Source organism: Manis javanica, chromosome 1, assembly GCF_040802235.1.
Source record: "Manis javanica isolate MJ-LG chromosome 1, MJ_LKY, whole genome shotgun sequence".
NCBI classification, from domain to species: Eukaryota; Metazoa; Chordata; class Mammalia; order Pholidota; family Manidae; genus Manis; species Manis javanica.
The window spans coordinates 213,821,125-213,847,164 of record NC_133156.1 but is presented as its reverse complement, the minus strand read 5'-3'; the positions used below and the strand labels follow the sequence as shown (position 1 = coordinate 213,847,164).

General features: G+C 43.3%; 1 protein-coding gene across 5 annotated transcripts in view; it reads left to right on the top strand.

The window, feature by feature from the left end:
* The window catches only part of CRIM1 (cysteine rich transmembrane BMP regulator 1), a 191,626-nt gene extending 165,641 nt beyond the window's left edge, over positions 1–25,985 (top strand). For all 5 annotated transcript variants that reach the window (XM_073214387.1, XM_073214406.1, XM_073214394.1 and 2 more), the window contains 4 exons: positions 13,458–13,652; positions 19,472–19,594; positions 22,026–22,216; positions 23,509–25,985. In XM_073214387.1, coding sequence (XP_073070488.1) covers positions 13,458–13,652; positions 19,472–19,594; positions 22,026–22,216; positions 23,509–23,685 — 686 coding nt within the window. In that variant the 3' untranslated portion in view covers positions 23,686–25,985. The remainder of the gene's footprint in view (positions 1–13,457; positions 13,653–19,471; positions 19,595–22,025; positions 22,217–23,508) is intronic.
* The last annotated feature ends 55 nt before the right edge of the window (positions 25,986–26,040 follow it).

Below are 26,040 nucleotides of genomic sequence, written 5' to 3'. Positions count from 1 at the left end.
TGTTTCATTGTTGAAATAGTCATTAAGCCCCTTCTGTATGCATCCTACTTACTTTGCAAGTAGCCTTGCTAGATCGGCCTTCAGACCAAGCCAATGAAGTCAAGTTCAGTTCATGACTGTAATGTAGGGATTTCTTCTCTGGCCGTAGTCAGTTCCCTTGGCCTCGTCAGGCTTGTTCTCTTACTGGCCTGGCAGCCTGGTCCTGGTCCCTCTGTGAAGGCTCCACGCGGGCGCAGCGTTACACACCTGCAGGTAACCCCCGATCAAGCCCCACGGCGAGGCCTGCATCACCTCTGAAGATCACCCAGCGGGGGGGAAAGAAAGGCCAGTGTTTTGGGTGCCTTAAGGCACTGGATCGTTTCTCCAGCAGGCACTGAGAACCAGCTTTCTCAGTCTGAACCCAGTTTCTTCTTAACCTAGATCATCTGCTTCCAGGGCGGCATGACCTCCCCACAGCTGCAGGTCCCTGGGTGGTGGGGGAGGGGGGTCCTCTCCCAAATTAGCGCTACAATATGGAGCTCTAAAGACCTCAGATATGCCTTTACTCTGACTTCTTTTTTTAGTGATAAAACTCCTAAACAAAAGCATGCTCGCCTTCCACCTTGTGAAGTATTCTTTCTCAGCATAAGAGGATTGAGAAGTGGTGATACTACTAAAAGTAGAGTAATTATGAATATTTGTGTTTCTTTCAGCTAAATTATCAAGTCCCTAATGCACAGTGATAATGCATCCCTTTTGATGTGTAAAGGCCTCACGTTGTGTGTGTTAATTTAGTAACATGTGTAATACATAATTAATAGGATTGATGATTAATTTTGAAAAGTGAACAACTTTGTCTCATTACTTAAAATACCCATCGCTAGGGAATTCATCCTTGTACTAGAAGGAAACTAAGTAGTAATTTAATCACACAGTTATTTTAATGGAACATCTGATTCCCTATTTTTTTATATTCTGGTTTTCTACGCAAATACAACATGAACTTAGAATTTATTTTCATAGGCTTTTTGACTGTAATAATGGCTTAAAGAATGGGGAACAGGAATCAAAAGATGACATGAGCATACAATCAAGTGCAGATAAAAGATCTGTTGGGAATTCTGTGTGATGACTGGTGTGATACGTGATTTCTTATAAACAGCAAATGCCTTCACTATAACATACTTCACCTTACAGGATAGCATCCGTGGTCTTACCACTGACAACACCCTACATGCCCTTCTAGAACCTTTCTAGAGCAAAAATTGTTGCCATGCTTCAGGGAGACCTTTATTCCATCACTCCGAAAGGACAGCAGACAGTTAAGCCAGCAACCCTTACACCACAGGCACATAAATCCCTGCAGGGACGCTTGCCTTGAGCACCTCACCCTTGCTCTGGTGTTTGTGCTGGCAATGCTTCTGCCAAGGACCAGGTTCTAGCAGCTTCTTTAAGGGGAACCATTAGCCTTTCCACAGAACCTCACCATGTTTGTTCATTTCTGGCCAAATACTATAAAGAAACACTACTTTGACCATAAAGATCTTTCTTAATTTAATTTATGGGGCCTTCAAGCCTGTATTGTTGCTGCATCATATCTTGTTGACTTTGGAAATTAAGATGGTGCTTAGATGTGCCCCTGATCAAGCCAGGCATTGTTCTTGATTAAGCACTTTTGTGTTGGCTGTTCTAAGTATCACTTAGAATATTGTTTCGAAACTTAGGACTTAATATTTATTTATTTATCTGCAACCGTGTGTTATTTTAGAAAATATCTGAAGTCAAATACATAGTCATATCTGTGCACTGGAAATCCCTGCATCATTGCATGTTTCTCACCTAAGTCTTTGTCAAAGGCTGGTTATTTTGGGATGATAGTCAGTTGTTTGCATTACGTATATGTATTTCATAATTTGATGTGAACAAAATTTAAGGTACTCAGATTTCATGTCTTCAAGTCATAGCAAATATCTTTTAAGTGTCATTAAGTATCTCATATCTTTAAGGACCTGTGAAAATGAATTCCACTACAGATGGTACATGAAAAAATTATTTTCTTGCAGGTTGTACATCTGTCTGATTAGAGGTTAGCTGTTTCTATGCAAACTTCTGTGTATCAGAAAGAAAATTTACTTTGGATCCAAAGGGTTATGATCCCACCTCTGGCGTATCCTAGCCATGTGTATCGATATGGTGTAACCCTAGCTCAGTTTTCTCATCTGTAAGATGGGAATAATAATAATATTGTCCTGTGCTTCACTAAAATGCTATGAAAACTAAGTGACTTAGTATACATAAGTAAAGTATTTTATAAATGGTAAACACGGGAATGTACATTGGTTCAGTACAGTTACAGCTCTTCTAACACAGTGCAGCTGATCTGAGGTGATATGCATCATCAAATGGATTCTGATATCTTGCTTTAAATATAGCACCTGCCTTTCTGGCAAGAGAAAGGCCTGGGTATAGCATCCCAGGGATGAGCTTTTGAAGGACGAGACTATTTTAGGTAATGCTTTGGTGGTGTACGTCATCCTGCACACCCATAGCCTAACCAGCGCATCACTGTCGCAGTCACCTTGTCATGGTCCGGGCAGAAACAGCATGCTTGCAGAGGGTCTGTAGCGCAGCAACGCTGTGGCAGTGCCTTTCCCACAAATGTCAGCGCTTCACCGTCCTTTTTTGCTTCCAGACATGGCCACGGGGGAGAGAATGGAGTGTTTTCATTTTTTGTTTGAGAAGCTAGTCCCATTTGAGGAGTCTGTGAACTTGTGCATGACCTGCTGTGATTGCTGGAGACAGAGTACTTGGCATCTGTAATCAGGGCATCCTCTCGGAGGGCACAGACCTGGTATGCTGTGCACATTTTCATGTGCCTTCATTCCAGTTCCCATGGCCCTGACGCTGCAGCCCAGGTGGTCACAGTTAGTGTTGAAGTGATAAGAGCAAAAAGGAAGGGAAGCAAGATGTGCCTCTGTGTGACGTTCAGCAGGTGTAAGGCTAAAAACACTCCAGTTGTCATGCACTGTACTAACTTTGGAACAGGCCTGATGTTGTCGCAACAAAAATAAACACTGTGTGATTTCAGTTGGTGAGGTCTCACCCTGCACCCTAGGAGGCTTGTCCTCCTGCTTACCCTATCAGCAGCTCTCCTCACTTCAGCATCCTGTGCAGGCCCCAGCTGTGTAAACAGAGATCCAAGTTCTGGTTAACTTGGGGGAAGCCTCTCAGTGGCATCATCTTTATCTGCACTGCAGCTCCACATTCTTATTCTGAAAAGGTCTCTGTTGCACAGAAGGGAGGCTGGCCCTGGTGTTTCAAGAGATCCGTAGCACGTATCTTTTGTCTCTTCTTTCTGTTCACCGTGCCCACTGTGATTTTGTTTTATACCCTCTAACGGTTAGGGGGAAAGACTCTACAGAAGGTTTGCATATCTGAGGAGGGCATGTAATTAGATGTGCGGTCAGTCAGCAGTCCGTCTGGAGGTGCTGGGGGCATCTTCCTGAGCAGCCCTGGCTGGCAGCACGAGTCCTCTCCTGTAGGTGCAGAAACTGGCCACTCCGGGAAGTCCAGTGGCTTCTGCTTCATGATTTTCCTCAGAAGATTCTGTACCCTGACTGTTAGGTAGATAGCTTCCTTTAAGTCCTCAAGGAAATTTTAGGTTTTCCTTCTTATTTGGGCCACCTTCATCTTTCATAGTCCCTCCCTGCCTTTTAAACTGTGTTATTCATTTTCAAAATGATTTCTTTGTATAATTTTCAAGTGCCTGTAGGTGCACCTTGGATGGTAGGCCTTATGAGAGATGAGGCCTCATTTAAAGTTGAGGACGGAATGTGTTCATGAACTTCTTATCTATGAAGTGCTAAACCAAACCCATAGCACATGCTTAATACAGGGATGGACTTTTGTTACTGAGAAATTCTGTCCTCTCTCTGCATACAGTAGGAAGCAGTCAGAAGAAGTCAGTGTTTACTACTTTGGTGAGATTTTTAGTGTGTTAAATTTAGGAAAGTTTATAATTCCTCTATTATCTGGGAACCCTGTGCCAACACCTGCTCTTTCCAGTATGTTGACAAAATCTGAATGGCTCTTGTGGCCTTTATAAACACCTAGACTCCCATCCCAAGAAAACAGAATAAAACAAAGCAAAAATGGGCTTCCAAGGAAGGTCTTTAAAACTGTTCAGACCTGCTTTCACAGCAACTGGAGACAGAGGTAGGAGTCGCCTACAGGACAATATTTGTCTCAGTTTTTTCTTTTTGTAAAAATTAATTAAGAGCAGAAATGCTTTACTCATTAGAAGCTAAAAATTATAAACTACTCAAGTTTGGAGTGAAATCAATAATTTTGCATTTTTAGCCCAAAATCTTTAATCATTCGCTGATAGAATTACTGTGTATTAGCTCTTTCCCTCGTTGAAGTTGTCTAGGCCACCTGCATCCATTTTCAGCATGACTTCACTGGAGTTCCACTTTTGCATTTTACAGTCTGTGAAGGTCTGGTGAGCCAACATATTCAAACTGAGTCATCACCTTCTGCCTATGAGTGTCTGTGTACTTCTCAGTGGCCTGCAAATTGTCTGTTTGCTCAGATTCCTTCTTCATTGCAATTTCTGCTTGTCTCCTCTTTACATAAAAAAAAAGTAAAGCTGGTTTCTCAGACAAGACGCTCACACATTCTGTTTATTCTCCAGCATATATCCAACTTGGGATATAGAAATGAGATGATACCACAGGCCAAGGATCTCAGTGTCTTTTCACTTAAGAGAAAGTAAAATAGCATTTCATCCCTTTGTGGGAGTTAGAGAAAGAGTACTATAATGCATTGTTAATTTGGAAGCTATAATTTTTTAAGGCACTACGCTATCTTTATCCAGGTCAACTGTGTCATTGGTGATACTTGGCTGCCTTTTCCACTCCCTTTTCTAAGTCTGTGTAACCCATACTATACCTGCTATGCCACCTTCTCCCACCTGCCCAAATGATCTCACAAAAGTTTTCTTCAAATCCCTCGGACCTCAGACTTACGAGAGCAAATTGAAGCGTGATGTTATTAGCATGGCATGCAGTTCGCACATCTTTTTGAAACATTTGGCATATCTCTTTGGACCCGGAATCACACACAGCTCGTGAGCATTTCCCCGAGGGCCAAGCCTCCTCTGCCTTGAGCACCCCGCATCCCATGTTAGAAGAGCGCCCCCTCGGCAGTCTGCAGGAAGAGCAAGACCCCTACTGCACTACCTGTTTTGGATGGTTCTGCAGTCGGTTTCTTGGCCACTGGGAGGGATCCCAGAGTAAATTACTTCTCAGGACTCTAAATAGGCCATTGGAGGTTTGAAGGAACTGATGCAGTTTCTAGAGCGAACTTCCTCCCGGGAAGTTACCCCCACACCAAGACTGACTGCATGGCCACCACAACCAGATTTAGGACCCGAAGTGTCTGTGCAAGAAAGTTGTCTCCTGGCAGAAACTGAAAAGTCCAGATATAACACAGTTGGAGTTTAGTTTTTATAATCCTTCTCCAGAGGAAAGGTGTGGGGAAATCTGGAGATGCTTTCCTTCCAAGGGCAAATGTATATCCCTCCTCAAGGTCAGGTTCAGAGCAAGACCTGAGCTGCCACATCAGTGAGTCCTGAAATGCTGAACTGGATCTTTATGGAGAAAGAAAACAACATAATTCTATATTCTAGGTTTTCCCCAGCTGTTAATTAGCTCTATGGCATAGTGGCTCAAGTAAGCAAAGTCTAAGTTTAACAGCCTGTTAAGACTTCTTTTCTCATCTGGAAGAGAAGTGAGATAGCGAGACTTAGGCAGCTGGAGAAGTCAGCTCCAGAGGGGCTAACACAGCGAGGCCTGCCATTTCTCCTTCCCCTTGCCGGTCAGCCGGAATCAAGGAAAACAGGAGGGGAAAAGTCTCATACTAGGTTCTCCACACTCTGCCACCGAAAGGCATGACATATTTTTATGGTAGTTGTATGTGATGCAAGATAATGTTCCTTATATTTTGAATCCAAAAACGGTAAGACATATCTCTGAGCACTCCACAAGCCAAATGGCCCGCTGGAGGAGGCATCGCACACGGGCCCTCCAGGCTCCCGACACAGTGTCGGCATGATTGCAGGCACAGATCTCCATCCTTTAGCAGGGACTTTGTTTCTGAAAGAGGCCAAAAGTCATTTCAAGCCTAGTCTGATGGATAAGCTAGAGGCCAGAGCTGAGGAGACCAAGTACCAAAGCTGATCTAACCCAAGGAGCGTCCGTAAAATGGTGACCATCTTCCTTGTGTGTTTCAAAACTGGGCTCTGGATGCCACTGCAGAAGGAGAATCCCAAAGCTGTATGAAGCAAGGGCACTATTCATTGTTGGATGACACTTAGAGTCCCACAATGACTACTTAAAAGGGGATCACATTTGTCTGGGTATATAACTCCTGGTGTGCTTGTTTTAAAAATAAACCTTATTATATTAGTGTCATACCTCATGCTTCCCTTGGAACGTTCCCCTCTAATCCTCTTCCTCTGGGGGGTAGGGGAGAACAGTGTGAAATAAAGATTTCCATCAGGGGACCATGAGTCCCTGGTAGCCACGTGGTTATCTCCATCCCTTCGTGGGTCTGTGTTAGGTGTATGAGGCAGTCTAAGCCCCAACAACTGCAAGGGGCAGGGCATCTAAACGCCCATTTTTCCAGTCAGTGTGCAGTGACACTTGTTCCTGTGACCCGGACCCTGCCCAGGAAGCGGCCCTCCCTAAGGTCCCCCCACAGGGTGTGTGGACTTGCGGAGTCACAGTCCTCTTGGTTCCCACCCTGGCCTTGCCGCTTCCTAGCCATGCCCGTGAGCACGTGAAGTGACCTCCCTGCGCTATTCCTCCGTTTTCTGTGGAATCGGGGTAATACCCTGTCCCTGTGGGCTCTGGAGCTCTGATGGATTTGATTCATGCCATATACTTAGCACAGTGCCCAGAGCATAGGAGGCATTCAATAAGTGGAAGTTGTGGTTATTATTAGGTGTTGAAGAATAAAACTAATGTCATTGTCAGTAGAAGCAAACCAGTTGGAGTGATAAATAGAATGGTCAGAATTAAATGGCACAACCTACTCAGTAGCCAAATATAAACCATTTACTTTTAGTTGGATATTCCCATGTGTCTATTTCTACATCCCCCTTCAGCCTGAGTGCCTAAAATGCTTTTTATATGTACTTTCACTTAGACTCTGCTGTTTCTCCCTCAGGACTACAGTGACTTTAATAATTTATTATTTGGAACCTCAAATTGCATAGAATAGCTGCCACATCTCCCCATAAACCACATAGTTTCTAAAACTTCCTGACAGCTTCTTATACTAACCCAGGGTACCATGGAAGGAAGGGCTGTCTAGGAAAGAAATGAGCATGTAAGAAAGAAGGGACACCAAGGTCCATGAGTCAGCTATAGCCAGAAGCAGAAGTATTTCTATAAGCCTGATTAACCAAAACCTAATTAACTGCAGTGTACTCTAATCGGGGCCACGTAGCAGCCACCATGGAAAAGCTGAGCAGGGCTTTTCCAAAAGCAAGAATCCTCCCTTTACTTCACATGAAAATTCAGTAAAGTGTTGACCAACTCATATATTAAATGTGGCTTTGTTTTAAAGAATGCTTGAAAAAACAAACTTTACCATTTTGAAATGTATTGCTACTGTGATTCAAACCCATCAGATGTTAAGGTATCATAGAGGCATCGGGGGAAGGGTTTCCCTGTTGCTGTCTCTGAAGTGGGACTCGCCATGGACTGAAGGCCCATCTGCTTGCCTGTCGGTCCTGATGCAGCACCACCGCTGCCATGGCCCCCTCCAGGGCAGCACACTGGGGCCAGCTGGGCCTTCCCCTGCAGATGTGGGAGAGCCAAAAAGTTGTCTGCTTGTCCAGAGAGGCTCAGGCCCACCTGAGACGATGTGAAGAGTGTTCTGTTTGCTCCTTGGAAGGAAGGAAAGGAGGAAGGGAGCCATTAAGTAGAGCTCAGGGCAAAGGACAAAGCTGGACAATCAGATGGAGCCAGGCATATACACAGGCTCTGCCTCTTTACTTACTTCGTGTTGTGAAGTTACTTGCTCTCTCGAGCAAGAGAATAGACTGCCTACCTCAGAGTTTCCATGAGGCTGAACAGTGTGAGCTGTTAAGCACAGGAACTGGGCTCTGTGGATACTCCACACATACTAGTTTGTTCTTCAGTACTTGGCACCTAGATCTTCCTCTGAAAACCATCTGGTGTCCTTCTTGTCTCTGCCCCTCGCTCCCCTCACCTCCAGTCTTTAAGGAGATCAGCTGTGAGAATACTCACCATTGCAGGTCGTGGATCTTGCTGTAGCCTCATGGAGCTCTGCACAGTGAACCTCAATGCTGGTGTAAACTTCTGTGCAGACTTTGAGGTCCCTGGTTCCTAAGAGAGGACTTTTTGGGGTTACTGTCCCTTTTTCACTCTCTGTGACCTCCAAGAAGACACTCATTCTTTTGGCAGTGCTATCAAGTAATTGATTGGCATCTACTTCTATACTCTACCGAGGCCCAGGTTTTTTTACATCGCTGTGTAGGTTTAAGTTGTATACAGCATGATGGTTTGACTTTAAGTGAGATTGTACAGTATCTGTCTTTATTTCACTTAACATAATGCCATCAAGGTCCATCCATGTTTTTGCAAATAGTAGGATTTCCTTGTTTCTATGGCTGAAGATATTCATGTGTGTGTGTGTGTGTGTATACATGCCACAGCTTTATCCATTTGTCCATCAATGGACACTTAGTTTGGCTAACTGTACCATAAATAACAGTGTTATGAACATGGCACCCTAGTTTTTTAAACAGAATAAATAGCTTCCTAATCTCAAATCATAATTAATCTAGCTGCAAGTGAACTTGAGGGCAAGGTGCTTATGAGGTAATCTGTCACAAGTAGAGCGTGAAATAGAGATAAATTGCTAGATGAACATGGAAATTCAGTCTAGGGCATCGGCCCACTCCCTGAAGAGGGACAGCTTCATTACTGCCTCTGAAGGCCCCAGGTGCCTGACCCATCTGACAGCGCCTGCAAACAACTGCTCAGAGACTGTGGTGTCTCTCTGGGGGGGCTTCCCAATGAGTAGGTTTTGCTGTGTTCCTTATCGTCATATTGCTATTATGAATTCTTAATCTTGAATTCAGAGAAAGATTTTTGTAACAAAATCAAAGGAATTTTAGCTTCACCTAATATGTAGTCAAAGTTCTTGGTTCAACCCATCACCCTCCAAAGCATCCAGAGTAATGGCTGTCTCGTATCATTTTATAAATATTCTTTTAGACAAAGATCTCATTCAGTACCTGAATGAGTAGTTACATAAACACTGTTACTCTGTAGCTCAGCACTTGGCTGGCATTTCCTCCATGGTTTAGTTTTGTTGCGGTCTGTTGAGACTCTGAAGTAGGCGGGCAGCATTCAGAAAGCACTGCTTCGCATGGCCCGTTTCTTTCACACCAGGCTCAGACTAAACTCTTGCCTTCAATATTTCCGTGTGTGTGTGTGTGTGTGGTAGGGTACATGGATAATGCATGCTTGTTTGTCTACATGTGTGAGGTTTCCAGGGTATACATTTTTGCTTCATTATCAAAAAGTAACTCAGTTTCTTAGCAAAAAAAAAGTTCAAGAGAAAAATTCACCCTTGATTCTAACCGTTACTATTAACATTTTCGCTTCTTGCTGCACAGTTTTTAATTTTCCTCCTTACGTGGTTGAGTTCATACTACATGTGATGCATATCCCAGGAGTGCTCAGTATCTCTCTCATATGATTGTATCGTGAGTCATTTCTACAGTCTCCTACTGTCAGACACACATTTTTCCCTCAATATCTGGCTATTATAAATAATATTGTGATGAACATATACCCAAAAAAATCTTGTTTTAGGCCTTTTCTGATTATTTCCTTGAGATACATTACTAGAAGAAGAGTACTGAATCAAAGGGATATGCACTTTTTAAAGACAGGTAGAGAAGGCTGCCAGGTCCTTTTCTCCCGCACTCTCACCACCGGTGATTTCCTGCCTGTAGCTTCCAGGGACTACCTGGCCTTAGTCCTCTTTTCCCTTGTTGAGTCCCAGGCAAGTTCTGTCCCAGTGGTGGCTCCGTGGTTGTGTTCACACAGACTGGGAATTCAAGGGCCAACCACTGCGGGTCTGACTGCCCCACTGGACTCTCAGGAGCAGTGTGATAAAGCCTCGCCAGGTCATTGACAGGCTCACCTACTGTTTATTTCTTAAAGCAGGAAGATGAGTCCTTTATTGGAAGTACCTCTGCTCAGCCTCCCATGCAAGACAAGGTGCGCCCTTCATGCCTCCTCTTCCTCACCGTCTATATCCTGACAGCAGTTTGCAAAAGTAGCTCTCAAACCCAGACTTCCTTTCCACCTCTGTCCCTGCGGCCCTTATTTGGGCCCTTCCCACTGTCCCTTGGACACTATCCTCATCTCCCGTCCCCCATCCAGGCTTCCATATTGTCACAGCCCAGAGTTTCCTCCTCAGAAACAAAGCTGATGAGACCCCTCCCGTCCACCATCGGAAGGAATCTAAATACGTCAGTTGTTAGTCAAAGGCCTTTGCAATCCAGTCGCAACTAACTTCATCTCCAGCCATTACACACACACACCCTCTCCCCCTCTGCCCCTCTCCCTCTCCCCCTACAAGCCCAGCACATCTCACTGCCCTCCAGCATGACCAGCTGTTAAAGACACTACCTTCTGCTTGGAATGTCCTCCCTGCAGCCTCTCCTACTCATCCCTCAAAGTAAAACTCCAGCAGCCTCTCCTGGACGAGGCCTGCCCCAGTTCCCCGGCAGAATTTGTTGCTTTGCCCTCTGTGTTGTCCAGCTCCATGTATGATGCGCAGGAGCTGACATGTATGACGGACTGATGGTGCTGTGGTGGGGCCCCCGCTCCCCAGGCCCGCCCGCCGCTGCTTGGCTGTCCTCTGGGTCTGGGTCAGGGTCAGGGCCAGACCTTTGCTTCCACTGGTGATAAAAGCTTGTGGAGTGAATGAATGGATGTCTTTGTATTTTGAATGTCTTAACCTAATTTTAATAGGTAATGTTAACCTCCTAAATATTAGTAGCACAAATTAATTGAATATCTTAAGATGTAACAAATATGTTTGCCTAGATTTTAAAAAATAAAGACCAGGGCTTGGCTCTGATTTGAAAGCCCGTTTTACAAATCCTCATCTTGCTGTGCCCATGTCTTCCTCCCTCCCTCCTTTTCTCTAAGAAGAGGACTGGCAAAGACGCCTCTGGAGGAGGCGCAGAAAGTGATGGACGAGGTGGGGTGAAAGCGTGACTACTCTTTTCTAAGGTCCTTGTGCAGTAATTCATTACTCAAATTTTATGCAGTGATATTGGCCCATCGTATGAGCTGTTAACTAGATTTATGTAAAATATAATCAATAATACTGCTTTATGAGGAAATGCTTCCTTTAGTAAAGAATTCACTGCATAACAGTCTCCAGATTTGATGGCGAATCTAATGTCTTCAATGAAATGTTGGCTTCAGGTCAGAATATTTCTTGAATTAGCTCCATTAAATGATTCTCCTCGGCCATTTGATATATACATTTGGGGTATCTTAATGAAGTTACCTCCTCCAAGGATTCCGTATTAGCAAAAACCTCTATCGTAGATATCTTTTAAAAGCCTCCAAATGAGTTTTTAAGCCTGACAGTCAGTGCACCAGAAAACTTCTGTGCAACATTCACAAATACAGAGAAGTCTGTTTTTAGGTAGATAATGAAAAAGGATTTCTGTTTCTAACTAGAACTTTCTGTGATGACTCAGTATCCCTTGTTGAACCCTGAGGCAGCAGCAGTGAGGGAAGTGACAGAAAAGTTTTGAGAAGCAGAGAGATGGTGCTTTAGCACTTGAGATAGCTTCCTTCCTGTCCTTGCTTATGACACTTTGTAATGGACTGAGACTTGTATCTGCGGAAATACAAAATATATAGTAAACAGGACATTGTTAGTGCCATTTAATAAGGTGCCTATGTCTGAGTAATCGGCAAGAAGAGAATGTGGACACCAAAGACAGACCTGAGCATTTCTCTGTGACCCCCACTGGCAAAGCTCAGTGGGAAGCTTTTGCTGGGAGCAGCTTCGGGCCACCTGAGAGCATGTAGCTACTGTAGAGCTGGGGGCTCTCTGCAGGCACTGGCTCCTGGTGCCGTAAGCTTACGCTTACGTGTCTCTCAGTGCCCTCAGGCCTTCTGGGCTCTACCCTTTGTATCTGGGCAGTGAACACTGTCCCCACTAGAGCGAGCTTCCCAGGAAGAACCCTAAGCCCTGGACACAACTCCTTCCCTAGAGAACTTTCCTTCCAGATTATTATATAGGTATTCATCCAGTAGTAACCAGTAGTGATTGGAGATACCTTTAGAATCTGAGCATAAAATTTCCGCAGATCAGTGGGAGTCATACGGCTGTTGGCCTGTCGGGGGTGGGGGGGCCAGGAAGTGCGGCAGCCCCTCAGGGCTCTCCACTGACCGATCCCCAGTCTGTTGTGCTGCTCACTTGGGCCCCACCCTGAGCCACCATTCTTGGGCTCTGAGGAAAAGGAGTGCCTGTGAAATGTGACCACTAGTAAATAAGTTCAAGTAAACCAACAGAAGGCATTGAGTCAGAGAGAAAGGAATTTTCAAGGGAAAGGCTGGGGGGAGGGAGGAAGTGAGGATAGCAGGGGAGAATGGAGAAAAAAGCAGAATGTTTTAAGAGTTGTGAATACTTACACATAAAAATAGCTCTTAAAAATACATTGCTCTCAAAAGCCATAGTTTGCTGAAAAAAATCGGTTGCAATGAAATGCAGTGGTTTTTAAAGTAGAAATGTCTGTGTTGATAAGAGGGAAATGATCCAGCGTCACTGCAAAGTGAAGGAAACGGTTCTGTTGCTAGTCACTCGCCCTCTAGGAGAGCCCAGGAAACCTGCTAGCCCCCTCGGATGTGCCATCAGCATTCCTTACTATTCCCTGGCATCATTTACAGAGAGATTAACCAAAGGGAGGAATTTCGTGCATTCTCTCTATAAATAAACTCAGCTGGACTCTTGCTACATAGAACAAAACCTCTAAACAACGTCTCTGCCTATGTGTATTTCAGTTTTAGCTTTTTCATGTAGCACCTCCAACAGCCGTACAGTGATTGAGTGTGTACATTTTGTGATGACAGTCTAATGACACTTAACCCAAACGGGTATCATTCCCAGCTGCTGCTAACAGTTACCACCTTAGTGGCTCTTGATCAGGTTCAGGCCACAAGACAAAAGTTCTAAAGCTTCCCCCAAATGGAGGGAAATGGCAATAGGGGTCTGCAGAAGCACAAATTCTCAAAACCTTGAAACACTGTGATTATGCAAAGCCGTTTCCCTGTATATCTCAAGTGTAGTAAAACTGTGCTTTGTCACGTCAAGCAATTCCTCCATGCTGTTCTTTCCACTAGAAGACACAATTCCGAAGAAGGTGGTGTGCCACTTCAGTGGGAAGGCCTATGCCGACGAGGAGCGGTGGGATATTGACAGCTGCACACACTGCTACTGCCTGCAGGGCCAGACCCTCTGCTCGACCGTCAGCTGCCCGCCTCTGCCCTGTGTCGAGCCCATCAATGTGGAAGGAAGTTGCTGCCCAATGTGTCCAGGTATCTAAGGCACCATGCTGCCAATTTTTCAAGCTGGAATATTGATTTAAGGAGCACCTAGAGCAGACTCAGAACCTGCTCTGCCCATCTGTTAGTCCACGTTGCCCAACTGAAGCCTCCCTGTACAGAGACAGACATGGGGGGTAACTTGAAACCATCAGGGGTAGTGCCTCATTCAGGTTCCTTGCTAGAACTGCTCTGGTTGCCATCATCTGCATTCTCTAAACATTAGTGGCAGCACAGCTTTACAGGTGTAACAAGCCTGCTAACGACACCTGCCCCTTCTGAGCAGCACAATCTAGTGCAGTAGTCTAGTGAAAAAGGGCCAAGGCCGGACACAGTGGGGAATCATTTAACAGCCATTGCCAGGTGAATATATATCAGAACCAAAATGGGAGCCTGCATTTAAAGAATACAGTCCTGGTTCAGCTTTGTCCAGTCCATCAGTTCTAGCAGTACTCACGCCATCCCGGGCAGGCTTCTCCCGAGCACACGTTTCAGCTCATCACGCCTGGCAGGACCCGCGGAGCACCCCGACTGCTGGCTGTTGCAGAGCCCAGCATCTGCATCTTTCCCCACATCCTTCCTCCCTTCATGTCAGCTCAGTTATTCACCTCCGAGTTTCAATCCTAAGTCCCCGACAGCTGCCCAGATCCTCCCCAGGCTTTCTAGCTTCCATGTCTGTGTCTCCTGCCAAAACAGCTTCTTTATCCCCTATTCCCAGAAATGCAGGAGCTGAGCCCTTGACAGGGACAGCCTCTGGGCAGTGTTCCAGATCTAAAGCCCTAAACACACAACTTCACAGGCTGTCCAGACCACACAGACTGGAGAGAGGGCTCACCCATAGAGCCCACTGAGGTCCTGAACGAGTCGGGAGCCGCTCCATCTTCACCTCAATTCTTGTTTTCTCGGCAGCATGATAATAGGGAATCAGCACGATACAGTGAACCTGGAGGCATACCAGCTTAGAAGTGCATCTGTACCGTGCAGCTGTAAAGTGGGACAGTCTGTCACACCCAGGCAGTTTCACTGAGCTCTGCACACATTCACCTTCTGTTTAGGTGTTGTTCAGTCTCTCCCTAGTTGAGCATTTCATTTATCCCCTAAAGAGGATGGGAGATTCTGCCAGGTAAAGAGGCTGAATCCTCTGTAGGGCCTTCACTTGGGTTCTTTTCATACTTTAAACTCACTGGCCTTGTTTAAGGGATAGATTGAGAGTCAGAATTCCATCGTGTGGTGTTGTCCCTTAGTGTCCACATGGAAAAAAAGAAAATCCCTAAGCACTTTGCATTAAGAAGCACAGGGAAGAGAAGTATTTCTCCTTGGAGCTGTTTATCTAGTAGAGATCACCTGTGCTCACAGGGTTCAGGGTGCTTTTTCTAGTGGTATGTTTTGAATGGTCTCAATGGTGAAACGTGATACTACTTATTCAACAAAGATTCACTTAGAGCCTACTACACACAAGCACTGTTCTGGACACTAGGGAGACAGCAGTGAATCACAATCCCCCTCCACACAGAGCGTGTGTTTTTGTAGGGAGGTGGGCAGCAAACAGGTCAGCAGCAAACAGATCACAAGGTGAGGACAAAGGGCCATGGAGAAAAGCACAGCCAGAAGGGACTAGGGAGAAGTAGGAAAAGGCTGTTTTTTTATATATACACTAGGATGGTCAAGAAATGCCTCACTGATTAAGATGACTTTTATGGAGGGACCCAGAAGAATTGCAGAGTTATGGGGAAGAGGCAGAACCCTCCGGGTATATGTGGGGCAAAAGCTATGGGAACATGCTGTGCACAGTCCAGGAAAAGCAGAGAGGCCTGGATGGATGGGACCCAGCGAGCAGGGAGGGGAACAAGAAGAAAGCAGGTAACTATGGGCCAAAACATATGGTTTCGTGGGTGACTATAGGATCTGATAGACTCTGGAGAGTTTTGGGCAGAGGAGTGATGTGATGTGACTTAGCTTTTAACGGGATTTCTCTGCAGCTGGGTGGGACATATACTGGTGGGTGGGTGTGGGGGGACAAGAATGGAAGCAGGGACCAGCTGGGAAGTTACTTCCCCACTAATCCAGGTGAGAGATGGTGGCTTGGCCCGGGGTGGTAACTGTGGAGGTGGGGAGGGGTGGTCAGATTCTGTTTATATGACAAGGGGAGAATCGATATTGAATAAGATGTGAGGAGTGAGAGGAAGAGAGGTCAGGTGACTAAAATGATTTTGTCATAAACCGTGGACTTGCAGCTCTGCGGTAAAATCAGTTGGGCTTAGAACATTTTTAGTTTGAAATCTCTATTAGGCATCTAAGTGGAGATAATGAATAGACAGTGAATATCTAACATGGAGTTCAGGAGAGAGGTTGGGAATCACTATAAATTTGAAAGTTACCAGCCACAGGTGGTTTTCAAGCCTTGAGAGTGGAGAAGGTCCCCCAAGGAGGAGTGTAGATGAGAAGAAAAGAGAACTGAGTCTGGGCGAAGCGACCCTCCGACTTGGGAGTCTGGGCAGGTGAGGAGGGGCGAGCAAAGGCAGTGGGGCCCCAGCAACGCGGGAAACCTGAGCGAGCTGCAGCCCGGAAGCCAGGTGGGGAAGGGCGTGGGTGTGCTGCCAGGTGATGGGAGAGGGGAGGCAGGCATCAGCTGTTGCCCCTCTAGCACTGTCCTCAGCTTCACAGGAGCCCCTGCAGTACAGTGGTGGAGGCAAAGTCTAACTGGGGGAGTGGTTGCAAGGGGCGGTGTGGGGGGAGGGGGGAGTTGGAGACAGTGGTCATACAAGCCTGCTACAGGGTGAGTGCCAAGTTCACAAACAGGATTTTACTGCGAAGTACGGTGGCCGTGGAGGGCTTCACGGAAGGATTTGGGCTAGACCTTGAAGGACAGGTGGGCTCTCTTCATCAGAGTGCAGAGAGTGATCTGACCAAAGACCCTGAGGTGGGATGGTCACAGCCAGATGCCCCGGGAACAGAGATTCCTAGTAGCAGCAGGTAAGGAAAGGGAAGGGAAGGTTTGGCGGAGACTTTTAGGGTCCTGTTTGTTGAATGAAGAGTGTAGTCTTTATCCTTCATAGGGAGTGGGGAGGCTCATTTTGAGCAGCTGAATGACAGGATCACAAAGGTGCTTTGAGAAGACTAAGGAGTGGCATGCAAGAGGGACTAAGGCCAAGGGACACCAGGGGCCAGGACAGCTATAACTTGTATGGCAGATGTCCCCAGTGTGTGACAATAAGGACCCAAGTGCAGGTGCTGGTGGTAGGAATAGAGGTACATAAAGATTCACCCTGCTTGGTTTGTGAGTTTAATCAAGAAGAAAAAGTGCGGATATTGCTAACATCCTTATTCATTAGCAGAGATTTCTCTAGTGACTTCTCAGAATCTACTGTGGGATTGAAATTTAATTTCTGTAACTCCTTTCTGCATCCCGATGTATTATTGATGAATCATTTCTCCATCTTATCTCTAAAGCAAAGTTTACAACCAGTTGAGCTTTGCCACATTACACTTGGCGAAGTGTGGCCTTCCCTGAAGGGTTGGGTTCCTATCCTGACTGCTCGTTAGCTCACCATGTGATCTTAGACTCTCCGCTGAAGTTTCAGGCTCTTGTCTGCATCCAGCTCGTGCTACCTCACGCTACATATTAACCGACTTCCTGGGTTGTCTCGCCCTTTACAAAGCACTTTCCCCCCTACCACTTTCGGATGTGAGTACAAAACCTGTGCACTGGTCCACGGTTTTGTCCTGTTTTGCAGAAAACCTGAGGCTCAGAAAAGTTATGTGAATTATCCAAAGTCATGTAGCTAATTAGCAAAAGACCTGCGAGTCCTGGCCCTAAGCTGACCTCAGGTTCCATCATTAACTTGTGAGCCCCAAGCATCCTGACCCCGTCTTCCAGAAAAGAAGATTTTAAGGAAGGTGGCTTTTACAACAGGCCAGGTGCCTTTGAAAGTAAAATAAAGCCCGAGTAAGTTGGCCTGGGTCCCTCTGAAGTTCACATCAAATATGACCACAAGAGTAACTCTTAATCCTGACCATGTTTCCGTGATCTGAGTGGCCTGGCCAGATGCAGTTTGCATCACTCTCCTGGCCCTGTCATCTACAGTGCCAGCAGCTAGGAAGGGCTGGTAATGTGAATGTCAGAAGGGTTGTATGTCCCCATTGGGGCTGAGTGCAGTCTTCGGCCCTGGAAGGCCTGGGTCTGGGCATGGAAATGCAGTAGCACCCACACTTTTTGTTTCTCCAAGTAGTTTTTTGTTGAAAGATTTATTCTTTCTGGCAGAAGTGCTCAGAGGCAGGCTTCCCTCTTAGGTTCACAGTACAGGGAACTGATCCTCTCCCCTTGGGCTTGAGGGCTCTGACCTAGAGCTTGAGCATTTGGTGATAAAGATGGAGGTTGGGTGGATTTTAATCAGAGCCTAACTTGAGCTGAGTGGAGCAAGCTGACACAGTACACAGGCCGTGAGCTGCCGAAGGGTGAGAGGGGCCTGTCATCTCAGAGGCCCGAGGGCAGGCATGGTCCAGCTCACAGCCTCCTTCCCCGACGGAGACCGGTGAGGTGCTGAGGAAGTACTTGGTGAACATGGTGATACAGTACTCACTCAGTCATGCACTTCTCGGTGCAAAGAAGGCAGATTCTCCTAACTTGTCCCGCTGTTGGGCAGTTTACTTATTAACCTCTGAATTTATTTCCCTGGCAGATGCTCAGTCATCTCAGAGTAGAACTTAGCAAATACTCTCTTCTCTACCACTTTCCCTTCTCTCAAATTCCTCTTAAGGTTAATTTCTTAAAAGCTAGTCACTTTTCTTCACTGTGAGCCAAGATTATTATTAATTCTATTTTAACTTATATTTTATGTATTTTATTTTGGACTAAATAAAACTTTTAGTGTGTACTTAGTATTACCAAGGTTCAGTGACCTTATTATAAAAATCAGTAAATAACATGGCATCACCTGGCCAAGAGGAAGTAGCAGGGTGGAGGCATTTTATTGTTGCATTTTGAAAATCGGGGCTCTTAAGAATTATTTGAAATTGTGGGCTGGTTGTTGCTAGCCAGATGAAGATATACAAATACATTTGAAAAGCCAAGGAAAGCTCTGAATTTTTTTCACTGGTCCCTTTTAGAATGACTTAAAAAAAATGACCTTGATATTAGGATAAAAGAATATTCTTCTCAAGACAGTTTTGTTTCATGTTATAGTATCTTGACCACAGTGCCAGTATGATTGAGTCAGGTAATGTAAGTATGTTTCCTGAAGATTTTCTAGTCCACATAGTTCCAATGATAACATAGCAGACATTTAAGCCTTACATCAGGCAGCACCTGAGGTCTGCCCACAGCCCATTCCCATTTAGGGGAAGAGAGTGGAGGGGAATTGGCTTACGAAATGCAGAGAGTGGAAGATGCTTTAACTTTTTCACTTTCTGTGACATATTTTATGTAAATGATTCGACAGTCATGGATTAAAGAGCAACAGTTACTAAAATATAACATTTAGCTGACAGAAAGTAAAAGAAATCCTTCCATTTCAGCCAGTCTCCATGAACTTGCCCAGAACTATAGAGCCAACACCATTCGACATAAAAAAGCAGATCTTCTGACCCTGGTGAAAAAAACTTTTTCACCCTTTTTAAAAATGTGTCTTATAAGACACTTTTGCCAGCTGTGCAAAACTACTGACTCTCTAGCATTAATGGTGTAAATGCAGAAACTGGGTCTTTCATGTCTCAGGACATGTATTGAATACACCATCTATTTGGATTGAGGAAACAATAGTCAACAATAAGTAGCCCCTCCATCATCTCTTATGAAAAATATCCCCATCTTTTAGAAATGTATGTCCCGGAACCAACCAACATACCCATTGAGAAGACAAATCATCGTGGAGAGACTGACCTGGAGGTTCCCATGTGGCCCACACCTAGTGAGAATGACATTATCCATCTCCCCAGGGGTAAGTACCAACCAAAGTCAGCTGAGATCTATCTAGTCTTATGTATACTCTACTTTTTACTTTAAAAACTTCCTTTAGGTAGCCTTTTAAATGTCATGCAAAAGTAAGTTCAATTAACTGCTCCAAGGAAGACCTACTTGGCTGTAATATATTTAACCCAGAATGATAAAATAAGTCTGCAGGTAACTGGGTAAATGCCTTCTTCTAGCCCCACATGCTCAGAGACTTCAGGATGATAGTGAGAAATATGTTTCTTGTCCTAAGAGCTTGGTATCTGGAATTTCTTAGCCATCTCTCCTATTTATATGTGCAAATAAACTTTGTAAGCAGAGTAATAGTAAATTATTCACTGTCCCTGTGGATTCTGTATTAAGAGTTTATGCATTAGGTTACCTCCCTCTTCTAGGAAGTTTTCATTCCACAAGAGTTCAACTTATTATGTGTGTTGATTTTTCTACTCAATAGGTTTCTCCTATGCTTTTTTTCCTTGCTCTGTCCCTTGGGTTATGTGTGATAAAGATGTTATTCTGTCTCTCAATAGTTAATCGGTAAAGCAATGCAGAGTCCCTGTTAATACTGCCTTCTGTATAAAAGTAGATATTTTGATGAAAATAGTTTAAACGGCTCTTCACTGTGGCTCGTAAGTGCTTCCTGTCTACTCCAAAGACAAAGACATTTTCAAAAATCATTGCTGTACAGTATTTACAATTTCTTTTGCAAGAAGCAATTTTCATTGTTTGAGAGGTTAATGATCTGTTACTCTAGATATTCTAAGTGTTATGCTTAGATCAATCTTGGTAAACCAGAGAGCCAAACCCCTGTACCCAGTGTTTTGGCCCCCTATATAATTGTTCTGGCTGAGTGGAGCTTTATCATTGTTTACATTCATTCAGTAAACATCACTAACTACTGTGTGCCACACACTGTTACAGATGCTGAGCTTGTCATGAAAACAACATAATTTATTGTAATATGTTGAGGTGCATTACATGATACCTCTGTTTTGAAGACCCTTAGGAGAGATTTCCTTATGTGTCGGTAGCAATATTTATGCTTCTCCTAAGCAACAGATTGGTTTTAATCTTAAAGACATTATAAATTTTATTCATACTTATTTTCATCTTTGCTTTGGCTGCTAGGAAGCTCAAAGTTAAATTTTATGGCTCTTTAGCATGAAAACACCTTAAGGATTGAATTTTATAAACAAACCTTAGTTGAAGTTGCATTTCCTTTTCACCAAGATTTTCCTTAATTTAACTTTTAGTCTTTTTGTATGACATGCCTAAAACCATTTCCAATATTCAGAATGTAGTAAGGCAAAAATTCATTTCTTATGTATTGCCTATTTAAAACCTGGATCCATCAATACAATGTTAATTTTACCTTTGGCATTGTTCTTGATGCTGATGAATATGTTCCTTTTATTTCCGTTCCTGTGAAGTATTACCATCTATACTGGCTAAAATGACTAGGAAGGTTGTCTTCTTCCCATTCCCCCATATACAAAGAAGCATATTAATAAAAAAAATTTTTCAAACTATAGAAATCTTAATATCGTAAATATGTGTTACTTCATGAGCTGAGTTTCCAGAGTGATTTAAGAACTCCTTTTGAATGTGTATGTCCTGCATCTTTCACTAGCCTGGACTCTGACACATTTAGAAAACCAAACAGTGGATTATTTGAAAGAAAATAAAAGTAAAGAATGTTCCAGGGAGTACTCCTAATTGGTATACATTTAACTTTGTTATCTCTGTCTGCGGTGTTCATTGCAAGAATGATGATTTAAAAGAACAGAAAGGCCTCCCGTTCATAAGAGCAAAATTAAATGTTGTCCCTGTGCAGTATATTAAACTAAGGCAGGAAAATGATCTAATAAGCCCAGTCAGTATTCAGCTAGTTTATGGAAAGCTTTTTTCTTAGAGCTCAGAAAACCAGAATATCAACCAAAAGACCAAGCTTTTGACTCTGACTTGGTTCTCACTATTACACTAGTGGTAAGTCTTAGCTTTTACTTAGTAAGTAGAAGAATATACTTTGTCCTAGTTTCCTGTTTGCTGTTAAGGAGGAAGCTAATCTAATGTTTCTGCTTCAAAATCTTAGACTATACAGGTTAAAAGTAATCAAAATATTTTTAATGGTCTACTTTGAGTTGCTTTTTGAAGTCTACAAATTGTCTAACTTAACTAGACCCAGCGTCCTCCAGCCCAACTATTAACTTTCTCACCCTAATATTTCCTTTTCTAAGATCCATCCCTAAGAGCTCTGCCCTCTCCTAAGAGCTCTTTGTGCCAACATTACACTTTCAACACATTTCAGCCTTAAAGTACTGGGAAGCAGTAAAGCCAAGTTGCTGATCTCTGCTTGCAGTGTACTTAAAATAGTGCTTAAAAATTCTGGCTTAGGTAATGCTTGTGATCTTTCTTCCTAGACATAGGTCACCTCCAGGTAGATTACAGAGACAACAACAGGCTGCACCCAGGTGAAGAATCTTCGCTGGACTCCATTGCCTCAGTTGTGGTTCCCATAATAATAGGCCTCTCTATTATCATAGCATTCCTATTCATCAATCAGAAGAAACAGTGGGTACCACTGCTTTGCTGGTATCGAACACCAACTAAGGTATCGTCCTGAAAACGTTTGTCTCTTGAATGATCAAACTAGGAAAGCTTGCATGCTTATCTTTCCTTAAATTGCTTGCTGTCTTTTAGCCAGGAAAGTTTTTACTTTGCTTTTCATAGCTTCAAATGCACATCAAGTTGCAGCAAATATGTAGTACTTCCAGGGCTGGATCAAGCACTGGATGAATTATCCATCGTCCTTTGGTTAATGAATCCTGACCTTTCACAGATCCAGTTTCCTGAATTTTAAGTATTCAGATAAACAAATACCTCTGGATTGATTACTAAGGCATTATTTATATTAGAAATTAACACTTGATCACCTAGTATTTCTCAATGATCTATCATCTTAGAACTGGCAGAGAAACGAAGTCAGGTAGGGCGATAATACACCAGAGGGCAGGAAGAGAGCTAGGAGATGACGAGGATATACAGAAGTCCAGAGGACAAGGAGACATGTCCCAGGCAAGCAGAAAGGGGAGAAGTAGTAAAAGATGGACAAAGTAGAGGCCGACTTCATATTGAGGAAGAAAGAGTATGCATTCATTGTCAAGTCTGCAAATTTTAAAAGGCAAAAAGAATTCATTTTCATTAAGGGAAATAAATCATGATTCTTTCCAACCCTAAAGTCACCTTTTGCATTTTTTTTTCTTAGAAACTCATACAACCTTACCAACTGAAAGCAGCCTGAATAATTATTTTAATCCAGTTCACCATCTTGAAAACCCTTCCATATAAAATACTCACCAGATGGTTACTCTTGTTTTGACAAATATGCACAGGCCACAGCCTGGGTGCTGGGCACACACTGGGTCAGGAGACTGGGCTGCAAGACATGGTCCCCACTGTGCAAAGCTGGGAAAGGGGACCCACTTAAAAAGTGAGTGGAGTGACACTGGGGCTGGCCCAATCTGTGATGCTGTTTTACAGCCAGAGTGATTCAAGTTGTCTGTTTATCTTAAAGTGTGCCTACCTGGTAACTCCTCCTCATTCTTCAACCCTATAGAAAGAGCAGTAGTCTGCACTTTACAATTTTAAAAAAGTTACCACGTCACTTCACCAGTTCTTTTTCATCAGTTCCTTCATCAACCCCCTGACATAATTTTGTTGATGTTTCACCTTCAGTTTGGGGGTATCCCTCATAAAACTATAGTTGGTACTAGAACAGGATGTAAACTGCCTAGCTGTGTCCTGTGGAGCTATTATCTCACTTGAATTAAGTACAAATCCCCATTAATGCAGGATACGTGAAGCAACTAATTCTTTGTGGTTTTTTCCCCTCTCGTTAAATAGCCTTCTTCCTTAAATAATCAGCTGGTGTCTGTGGACTGCAAGAAAGGGGCCAGAGTCCAAGTGGACAGTTCCCAGAGAATGCTAAGAATTGCTGAACCAGATGCAAGATTCAGTGGCTTCTACAGCATGCAAAAACAGAGCCATCTACAGGCAGATAATTTCTACCAAACAGTGTGAAGAAAAGGCAACTGGGATGAGGTTTTAAAAGACAGAAAACAGCTAAATCTGCTCTTAGAAGTAAACTAGCATTCGTGCACTTGCTTAGTGGATGGTATTGGATTGTGACTTGATGTACAGCGCTAAGAGCTTACTGGGATGAGCTCTGTCTACAGCAGTGTGCAGGACAAGCATTCCCACGTTTCCTCAAGATAACTGACCAAGTGTTTTCTTAGAACCAAAGTTTTCAAAGTTGCTAAGATATATTTGCTTGTAATATAGCTGTAGAGATATTTGGGGGTGGGGACAGTGAGTTTGGATGGGGAAATGGGTGGGAGGGTGGTGTTGGGAAGACAAATTGGTCAGCTTGGATCGGGGAGAATCCCAGTAAAATCAAAGCAGCTCAGTGGCCAAGAAGATCCTTTTTTCCCGTGGCTCTGAAGACTGCACTGGTTACTGCAAAGTTGAGGCCTGAATGAGCAGAAAATAAAAAAGGCCGTGTGATCCAGCTGAAATAACCACCTTAGAACTACCAGACAGGCGCACCAGAACCCTTTGGGAGCCATCCCAGATCTAAAGCCACAAGTTTCTTTTCTAGACAGGCACAACAGCAGTAGGCGGGTGAGGAAGCTGGAGGAATGTGATAGTGGCATTTCTCTAACGCAGGGTAGGAAGGATATATACCGTTATACTTTTTGCTGCTTTTGTTTTCTTCCAAGTCAGCCAGCCAGTTCCTAGCAGAGGAAGGAGCTGAGTGAGACCTAAGTCATTCCTGGATGTGGGCACTGGCGCTTTCGTACAGCAGTTGGGCGGGAAGCAGGGAGAGGGGGACGGACAGCAGGCGTCTCCAGGGACTGTGCTTCATGGTTCAGTTATATTGCTGGTTGTTCATAGTTTTTGTTGAAGCTCTAGCTTAAGAAACTTTTTTTTAAAAAAAGACTTCGGGGATTTCTTTTTCCTTATTATATACTGATTCTACGAAATAGAAACTACTTCATTTTAAGTGTATATTATTCAAGCACCTTTGTTGAAGCTCAAAAAAAATATGCCTCTTTAAACTTTAGCAATTATAGGAATATTTATGTAACTATCTTATGCTTCAAAAAGAAACAAAGTATTTGTGTGCATGTGTATATAATATATACATATATATTTATACACATACAATTTATGTTTTCCTGTTGAATGTATTTTTATGAGATTTTAACCAGAACAGAGACAAACAGGCATTCCATATCAATGCTTTTAATCCCTTACAAACTTTTGAATACAAATCTCATTCTACCTGCAGTTTAACTGGGAAAATGTGTGTGGAGCGTGTGAGTGTGTGTGTGTGTGTGTACACACATGTGTAGCACATGCCTCGTGCAGTCAGCGCCACACCTGTGACAGAGAACATAATTCCTTTACTAAAATCGTCCTCATTCAGATTTCCTTTGGCTGGTTTTCAATTCGCTCACTGGCCAGAGGCATTGATGGCAGTTCACCTGCATCACTAATCAGCTCCTGGATTTTTTTTTTTTTCTTCTTCTTCAAACAACTGTTTGAAACTACTGGAATATTGTCCATAATAAGCTGGAAGTTTGTTGTCATTTGCCTCAAATATAACTGACTGTATACTGTAGTGTGAACTTTTCAAACAGCTCTTAGCACTTTTATACTAATTACCCATTTGTGCATTGATTTTTCTTTTAAAAATGCTTGTTGTGAAAGACACAGATACCCAGTATGCGTAATGTGAAAGAAAAATGCATTCTGTTTTGTAAAGGAACTTTCAAGTATTGTTGTAAATACTTGGACAGAGGTTGCTGAACTTTAAAAAAAATTAATTTATTATTATAATGACCTAATTTATTAATCTGAAGATTAACCATTTTTTTGTCTTAGAATATCAAAAGAAAAAGGAAAAGAAAAAGGTGTTCTAGCTGTTTGCATCAAAGAAAAAAACAGATTTATTATCAAGGGGCAATATTTTTATCTATTTCCAAAATAAATTTGTTAATGATATGATGTTACCAAAATAGATTTACATCAGCCTGATTAGTATAAAATTTTGTTGACAATTAATCCATTCCTGGCATAAAAAGTCTTTATCAAAAAAATAGTAAATGCTTGCTTTTTTTTGTTTTTCCAATCATGGCCATATTATGAAAATACTAACAGGATATAGGACAAGGTGTAAATTTTTTTATTATTATTTTAAAGATATGATTTATCCTGAGTGCTGTATCTTTTACTCTTTCTTTGGTTCCTGTTGTGCTCTTGTAAAAGAAAAACAAATATAATTTCCTGAAGAATAAAATAGATATATGGCACTTGGAGTGCACTGTAGTTCTACAGTTTTATTTTGTTTTCTTCAAAAAATCAAAGCTTACA